Here is a 9,026-nt window from a genome sequence, read left to right on the forward strand (position 1 = left end):
ATCCTATCTGAGCATTTCATTTTCAGCAGGTTGGATTATGGTAATGGTCTTTTTTTCTCAAGTGTCCTCAAAAAGTTCAATTTTCAGCTCATTCAGAACACTGCCGCTGCCGTGAGACACCTATCAAAGACGGACAAAAGCTTATCACACCAAGCTCTAAGACATCTGCACTGACTTCTGACTTCATTTTTTATAGAACGTTGAACCAGTGTGTAGGATTTAGCTGCATCGAGCAATGTAGTTGCTGATTGCAACCCCCTCGCCTCACCCTCTGATTCCTGGCATGAAGGAGAAACTACAGGGGTGATGATAAGCATAGCAAACACCAGATTTACAGTTCAATTAGTGCATTTTGTTTTCCTAAATGAGCCCTGCCCACTTCAAATCAGTGAGATTTTTGAACCTTCATTGGATGGCATCAGCTGAAGAGTGACAGGAAGGTAGGGAAATATAAAAATCCTTCATGTGAAACAGCTGAAATAACAAATGAGTAATAAAGAACACTGTACGCCCATGTGAGATTCTTTGACAAGCTTAAAAAGCTCACTGAAAAATAGATTTCAAGACCTTTAAAATTCACCTGATCGTCTATAAATTTGCCATCAACAGAGAAGCAAAATATCTCTAAGGAACGTGGAAAACTAATATCAATCATACAACACGTGGATCACTGACTCAAGACTCGTCATATTCTCTGTTGCTTTGGACATGAATCTTAAACATTTAGATTATCCTTCACCCTGCACCCTCATCAGTGTATTTAACCTTTTTTAAAGTCATGGATCTCTTCTTATGAAAGTGATAGTGAATAAATAAAGTAGTCCCGCCTCCAACAAAACGTCTCAATCTTAAACCAAAGTATAATAATCCACACTCGAAGCAGGGCGCATTACATAACCACTTTTTGCTTTAATGATTACAATCAAAAACATTTGTACAACATTTTCAACATTAGAAAATGGATGCAGATTTTTTATTTACTTGATTTTTTTTTTTGGCTGACAGTAACTGCTATGAAAACAAACTGAGGGACAAAGAAGTGGGTACTGCGTGGAGATGAAGTAGAAAAAGAGCTGAATATTGGAGGGACCAAACAGCTGGTGATGTATCAGAAGAAACGTCCATGTTTAACTTATCCGTTTTCAGAGCGTATGCATGGCAGACATGACATTTCTCTTATCTCTTGTTATTTAAAAACAGAGAAGGTCTCGTAGCCTATATGAGAGCTGCATAATGAGAAGCTATGCGATGCATCAAGCCATTACTATCTCTGGCCTTAGTTACTGTCGTCATTGTCGAGCACAGGAAAAACATTTTTTCTGATACACCCAAACGATGTTCTGTGTTTTGCATCAGTGCCGAGCACAGACATGGAGGAGAGGTGGATTGTGGGGAGGGGGGGGATAGAAGACAAGGGAACCACCACTCATCCTTTTTTTTAATCACACACACAAAGAAAAACAAGGATGACAAAAGGGAATACTGATAAATAACAGTGGAATCAGAGCCATAAATAGACAGTGTCGGATATTTAGGACCCTGGAGGGGTGGAGTCAGCTGAGGTGGAGGAGAACTGGCAGCTAGCCTTCAAGTAACGGGATATCCCAGTGCAGTGTCCTGTGTGTTGATTGGGCGGCTCTACATCATGGAGCAGGACGTTTTTCCTGGCTGCACGCCGCCGTCCATCTTCTCTGCCTCCAGGATCATCCTCCGGAAAACCTCCACGGCCGTCTTTGGGAGAGACAGAACGAGACACACATGCAGGACGCTGTCACATGTCTCGGTCACACCACTTTGAATTTTCCAGCAGCACACACTACACCCAGTGGAGCCTCACTCGGCTTTGGGCACATAACAGAGGTGGCGTTGTTGTTTTCTAACTTGATTTGAAGCAGATAAACAGACTTCCTGACTACGTGACTGGGCTGTGTTGGGAAAATACATCCACCAGAAAATGGAACGAAGGTTCCAAACATTGATTCCTGTTGCACGTTTGCTGTTTACTCTTAGCTCATGTCGAAATGAAAATCTAAAGACTGGTGCAAAGAACACACCGTATCTAGGAGGCTGTGGTGGATGAACACTTGGACCCGCCTGAGGTGATTTTTTGCCCACATGGGGGCAGCACAGTGATCTATCTATCTATCTATCTATCTATCTATCTATCTATCTATCTATCTACTTCATCATCTTCATCACATCCAAACAACCACTTTTCTTTAATATAAGTTTGGGTACGCACTTATATTCCAGTGCATAGATGGCGGACCCCGCCACTGATGACCTTTTTTAGGCTTATTTTGTATTTCTTGTCGAAGTTTCCCTTAGAAGACATTACATAACTGTCTACAAGCGCTTCCCACATAATAAGTGATGATGACATGATGTGTAAAATCAGAGGAGTTCCCCTTTCTAACTTCAAATGAGCTCTTTGTCAGACAGATCACACATCTTTATAGCCTTATAATGGAAAACAGAAACAGGCCTTGTTAAACAACTCTCTGCTGAGCATGAGCTCTGCAACCTTGGCTCTTTACCTGGTTCTCTTTAGCCGAGGACTCCATGAAGGCAGCGTTCCAGGATTCGGCTAATGCTTTTCCTTCTTCACAACTGATTACTCTAAAGAAAACACACACACACACACACACGCGGTCATAGCAGGCCAGTCAGTTGCTTAGAATAAAACACATAAATATTTAATAGTAAGGCTGCCGTGTCGACTTTAGACTAACCCACACAGTTCAATTCATAAGAAATCTGCTTGTATAAATGCTTCCAGTAAAAAGGTATTCTTGCAGGGATTCAGACTGAATTGTTACTACAGTATGCTTGCATTGTACAAATGGCTTCCCCCTTCTTCCAGCGTCATCTGTGAACCAGTTATCAACACCTGCTCTGTATTTCTGTTTGTGTGTCATGTGTCCGACATGTTTAGTCTTGAATTTCTGCCACAGAGAGCCCACAAAATGATGAGAAACGATACAGAAATAATAACTAAATCCAGAGAGCACTGTTCCCCAAGTGTATATGTATATGCATGTGACCTAATGTACAATTTGGGTGTGTGTGTCAGGACGTACCGCTCCATATGTAGGTCGTTCTTGTTTCCAACGAGCATAATTGGTACTCTGCAATAGAGGGAAAAGTCAACAGTACTTTGTCATTTATGCATGATATATTACGTCTTGGAATGCACTGCACACCAAAAGAAAAGTACTTACTGAACCTTTCCCACCATGTCCAATAGTTTTTCATGGATAACTTGTACAACTTCAAAGCTGCAAAAAAAAAATGAGGGCAAAGTTCCTGTTTCAGCGTTCATGAAGCGTGCACAGCTCAGACATTTGTTTGCTTTTTAAAAAAGGGGAGCAGTACCTTTTATTAGATGTGACTGAATAAACCAGAATGTAACCGTTGATATCTATGGAGTACGTCTGTGGGAAGATGGAGTACTCATCCTGCAGAGACAGAAATTGTGAATATGTAATGTAAGCATTAAATGCAGTATTCACTCTGATTTAGCTGTGGTTCGCTCTCCTCCAAATTCCTGAGGTAAATAACTGGTTCTTTATCTGCTGGATGCTCAATGTTCACCAGCTAGTCACTAACAGTGTCTGTGCGCAGTTTGGTCTTGTACAACTAGTGAGTTGATAGAGCTTTTTCTGAAAAAAAGAACACATAGAATGAACCAAAAACAGAAGTTGCAGGTAACTAAACCAAAACAATGAGCTGAAAGACACTAAAACGCTCCGTAGAACTGCAGAGTTGGGTAATAGTAAATCCAGTGGTAATATAAAAATACTGATTAAGAGCAGCTTTAAATTAATAAAACTTTATATTTCAGTCAATTTATTTACCTGTGTTTAGTGGAAGCAACTTCAAATTTGTTTAAACAATAGTTAGTCTTGAAATTACACATGTAAGCACAGCCAACACTTGCAGATATGATTAAAAGTAACTAATGAAGGAGAATTAACACCAAACTATGAAAGAATGTGATCATAACAACACATATGTACATAAAAAAAACAATATACCATACCTGTCCTGCTGTGTCTACCAGCTGAAGATGGTACTCTTGTCCATTTATTGTGATCATTTTAGTAAACGCTGCAGTTCAAAGAAAAGACAAATTAGAAATGAACCAAGAGAAACGAGAAATGAGACAGTTTAATGTATGGAGAGCAAGAAATAACGCTGATAATACACATAATATAACACCGGAGTACATCTCCACTATATAGTACACTACACCGACTGTACTGTATCTTCATTAGTGTGCAGGTCTCGAGATACACAAGATGCAACCCAGTTATGGATCCATTTTGGTACCAGTGAGTTCATTCAGCACAGAAATGTCAATATGTGCCTGGAGATGGGTCATGTAATCTACAGCAGGACTGAGGGATCGTAGTGCCTGCAGCATCTCGCTGATAACGCTGACACTTCACTTTGCGTTAACCATCCGGAGATTATTTATAGAAACAGACCACATACGGTACGCTCGAGAAACGCAGGTTGTGAGCGAACATGTCGGGTAAAGGAGAAACAGCCTGAAGGGTTTAGACTCAAATCTCTGGAGTGTCTGGGAATATGTGTGTTTTGGAGGTTGATGAATTACTGTATGTTCTCTCCTTTGGCGAAACGTCTCGTTAGAAGTACATTCAGGCAAGGTTCCCTCTGTTAAAACCGGTGATGTCCAAGCCTCTAAACCAAACACGAACACCAGCTGAGTCCTCAAAAGTTCCACAGACGAAAGTTTCCTTTTTCTTTCTGGTGTGAAATCAGCTGGTGTAGTGTTTGGACACATTGGTTTGTTGAGGGAACATTACACCCCGCTGGGTAACAAATCAGTGTTATTATCTTCTTCATATGTTGTCGAGTCACCAGGACGCACATTTTCAGATGATGAATGCAACGTTTATGTGAAAAAACTAAGAAAAATATAGTACAATAAAACACTCAGAGGAAGATTATTTCACTTCTGCATCCCTCCATCATTAAGTTTAATGTAAAGCGAGTAAAATGTGAAACATGAGCCAGGCTAAATAATAACAAACTGATACGATGATACCGCAGAGCTACAAGCGTTATCAATCAGTTTATCGACCAAAAATCTGCAACTATTTTGATCATTTTCGTCATTTTTTAAGCACAACTGCTCAGAGGTTTTGCCTGTCACCAGGTTCTTGTTAATGTTGGGAACTGTTGAGTCTCTGTACATAATATTACATATTTGGAGCTATATAAATAAAACTGAACTGAATTGCTAAACAGCTTCTCAAATGTGAGGATTATCTCCTTTTTTCTCTCTTTTACATCACCGTAAGTTAAATATTATTAAGTTATGACTAAGTCAACGAGGACTCTGTGCTAAATATGATGCACATTTTTGTGTTGCACCAAACAAACAACGGGGAAAAATAATCAGCAGATTAATCAAGATTGAGAATAATTATTAATTGCAGCTGTACAGTTTTCTTTGCATGATATACGACCACTTTTTATCGCGTGATCCCAATTCCATATTCCGGTCACGTGAAAACAACTTAACCATCTCCATGGCAACTGAGTGACTGAGGAAGGCCACAAGATGGAGCTGAAAGCTTTGGGAGCAATAAGTACGCAGAGTTTGTAATGAGATCAAATAATACTGATTATGTCTTTTTGTGGAGTTTTTTTCCTCATCGTGTGTTGTATGCGTTGTGAATTTGTGCAGCTGGACTTGACTTTGTCTAAACTAGGAGCCTGATTTTTTTTTTTTTTTTTTTTTTTTCCCCACGTGAATCACACACAAGAGAAAACACTGGGCACAGGAGGTGAAGTGTTAAAAGGATAATAAAGCCTATTCCTCACAACAAAGACACGTATTGCACACTCAGGGTTTCCCCCACAGTGTTTCACAGCAGAGGTGGGCCACCTTGCCTGAACACCACCTCTGCTGAGGTCATAAAAAATACATACACTTTTATAAAATACAAAAGGAAGGGGGGGAAAAAAGGCAAAGGTGCTATTAAAATAGTCATCTAAGCAAGAAGATGCATCAAGTTCCGAGCAGATAACCATTTCCACTACACAGTTTCCTGTGGGGAGGAAACCCAGTTTGTGTATCAGGGTTTGAATCTCCACTTACTGTTTTCTATTGTTGGATCATAGGAGTCGACAAACTGGCCTTCCACAAACTGAATTGTCAAGGAGGACTTTCCTGGAAAATAAAAAGGACACAAATGCTGTTAATACTGCATATACTATCATATCCACCTACCTCCTGTGCGTACCATGCTTATTTCAGCATCCTTTGTCCCCTGCGTCGTCTTATTCTTATATACAGTTACATATATATCTGTACATAGCAATTTAAGGTTGTTTTTAGCTGTATTTATGCCTATATCTGTGTACTTACACTGAGATATTCCTCGTATGTGCAATAAAAGTGATTCTGATTGTGAAAGTTAACAAAATATCTAGTGCTGATCACACATGTGCTGGTTGTAGAATTGAATTAGTGGCTGATGAACATGAAATAATCATTATAATAAAGGAAATACTAGAAAAAAATCAGTGACACAATGCAGCCTCCCTGTAGTAACACTGCTTACTACATCAGCTCGTTTAGAGTAGCCAACCATGAACACAATCAAAGTATGGGGAATATTAGATGAGGCTGGGCCTTCGTGTCTGCCTATGTGTGTGCCATCTTTGCCCATCCTCAACATCCTTTTTTTTTTTTTTTTTACCGCATATAAAATTGCGCTTCTTTGGTTTTCTGGATGCGATCGAACATAAACTGCACAGTAATGCGTCAAATCCTGTGGTCCTCCAGGCCTTCACGCAGGAAGCATGGCCACACGCTAAAGCAGGGTTAGGGATCACTATGAATAAGGAGTAAAATAAATAAAAATATCTATCTTTAGCACATTATTAGAGGCCTCATGTGCTAAGAAAAAAAAAGGGCCGAGTCTCACCTGGTGGCGCTTTGAGATGTTGCGTGTCAGATCCTACTCCCTATAATAAAGTCTATTATAGGAGGCGTAAACCGCTCTTATAATGGGGCTTAAACTGACCCGAAAAGGCCGCAGATATTTAGCATCAGTGTCTCATCCAAAGGGCGCACATGTCTGCATGTCTTCAGGTGTGAACTCACCTACGGATCTGTACCCGAGGATGGCGATTTTTCGTGATTTCGGCTGCGGCATGTCTCGTTCTGGTTATCGCATCTAGTCCTCGGGGTGTACCGCAACCTCCAACCGGAATGGCATCCAAATTCAGGGGGCGCAGAGATTCGACATACAGCCTCCAGATGCCAGCAGGAATCCCTCTTTCTTTCCCTTTGTGCAGTTTGTGGGTGGATTCACGTCCGCGGGGTGTAAATAAAACGTTATTTCAGGTCATATAAAGAAAGCATGGAGTATCTGTAGATCTACAATAACTGCGTCACTCCCCTTTGCGATGTAATGAATTAGTAATCACTGCTGCGTCCTGATTGGATACGCGCGGGGTGAAGGAGGGAGTTCGTGCCTGTTGTTAAACTCTGATTGGATGAGACGGCTGTCCGTCACGCGAGAGTGCCAGCTCTCTGGGACGTGATTGGCTGAGGCAGACATTATGACGCGCTGGGTGGTCGAGTGCAATGTCATTCATAGGTATAGGGTCAGAGAGCAGAGGCTGACTGCAGCCATGTACACAGCACATTTATCAATAACCTTTAGATTAATATATATATTTTAAGATAATTTCCATCGAATAAAAACAACTACAAATAATATATATATATATATATATAGTTTGGACACACCTTCTCATTTAATGATTTTTCTTTATTTTCATGACTATTTACATTGCTGATTTTCACTGAAAACATCAAGGCTATGAGTGAACACATATGGAATCATGTAGTGAACAAAAAAGTGTGAAATTACTCATGTTTTATATTTTAGATTCTTCAAAATAGCCACCCGTTGCTTTGATTACTGCTTGGCACACTCTTCTGCATTCTCGCGATGAGCTTCATGATGCAGTCGCCTGAAATGGTCTTCACTTCATAGGTCAGGGTTAATTTGTGGAATATCTTGCCTTCTTAATGGGGTTAAGACCATCAGGTGTGTTGTGCAGAAGTCAGGTTGGTACAGGTTGGTATGTTTTGAGTAATTTCACAGTTTTTTTGTTTAGTACATGATTCCATGTGTGTTCATTCATAGCTTTGATGTCTTCAGTGAGAATATGCAATGTAAATAGTCATGAAAATAAAGAAAAAACATTAAATGAGAAGGTGTGTCCAAACTTTTGACTGGTAGTGTATAATATGACCTCTATTAATAAATAATATAGTAAAATAAAATCATATTCATCATACAGTTCTCACAGTGGTATGTACTATATAAACTTACTATGTCAATGCCTCATATAAGATCACTATAAACCCATTATTATTTAGTACCAACGATACATTACAAGTCTTGCATGATGGCTATAAACCTTATTTATAACCCTATTGTACAGGAGCTAATGTAGTACTCATCATGTGACAGTTACAGGCAGTAATGGTAGAAGTACTCAGATCTTTTTACTTCAGTAAAGTAACAATACCACAGTGCAGACACAAGAAGAAGTCCTGCTTTTAAAGGTGCAGTGTGTAAGACTGAGGGCCTCTATTTTTTTACAACATTCATAACTATGTTTTCATGTTTAATCACATGAAAATAAGAATATTTTGGTTACTTAAAAATGATCCTTTTATATCTACAGTGGAAGCGGGTCCTCTTCCATGGAGGCTGCCGCGTTGAAACACCATGTTACTACAGAAGCCCAGAACAGACAAACTTAATACTGACTCTAGACGGGGCCTGTTGGTGCCACTGTTGTTTCTCCACACAAAGTAGCCGAGGGTGATGTGAGGAGATTGCAACGCAGAGATTACTACTATCTACTTAAAGAACCAAATATACTGGAACATATGTATAGGATTATAAGTATTGATGCATTCATGTGTACATCACTTTAATATTACAATAAGAGCTATTTATTGT

At 39.8% G+C, this 9,026-nt stretch overlaps 1 protein-coding gene across 1 annotated transcript; it reads right to left on the reverse strand.

Moving 5' to 3' along the window:
• Positions 1-985: 985 nt before the first annotated feature.
• On the reverse strand, positions 986-7,460 carry rheb (Ras homolog, mTORC1 binding). The gene is made up of 8 exons (XM_010747184.3): positions 7,145-7,460; positions 6,134-6,205; positions 4,043-4,110; positions 3,376-3,458; positions 3,222-3,278; positions 3,081-3,128; positions 2,538-2,619; positions 986-1,731 (listed from the first exon to the last, which is right to left on the reverse strand). The coding sequence occupies exons 1-8, from the start codon at positions 7,194-7,196 to the stop codon at positions 1,639-1,641; spliced, it is 555 nt and encodes a 184-aa protein (XP_010745486.1). The 5' UTR covers positions 7,197-7,460; the 3' UTR covers positions 986-1,638.
• Between the last annotated feature and the right edge of the window lie 1,566 nt (positions 7,461-9,026).

The sequence above is a fragment of the Larimichthys crocea genome, chromosome II, assembly GCF_000972845.2.
Source record: "Larimichthys crocea isolate SSNF chromosome II, L_crocea_2.0, whole genome shotgun sequence".
Classification (NCBI taxonomy): domain Eukaryota; kingdom Metazoa; phylum Chordata; class Actinopteri; family Sciaenidae; genus Larimichthys; species Larimichthys crocea.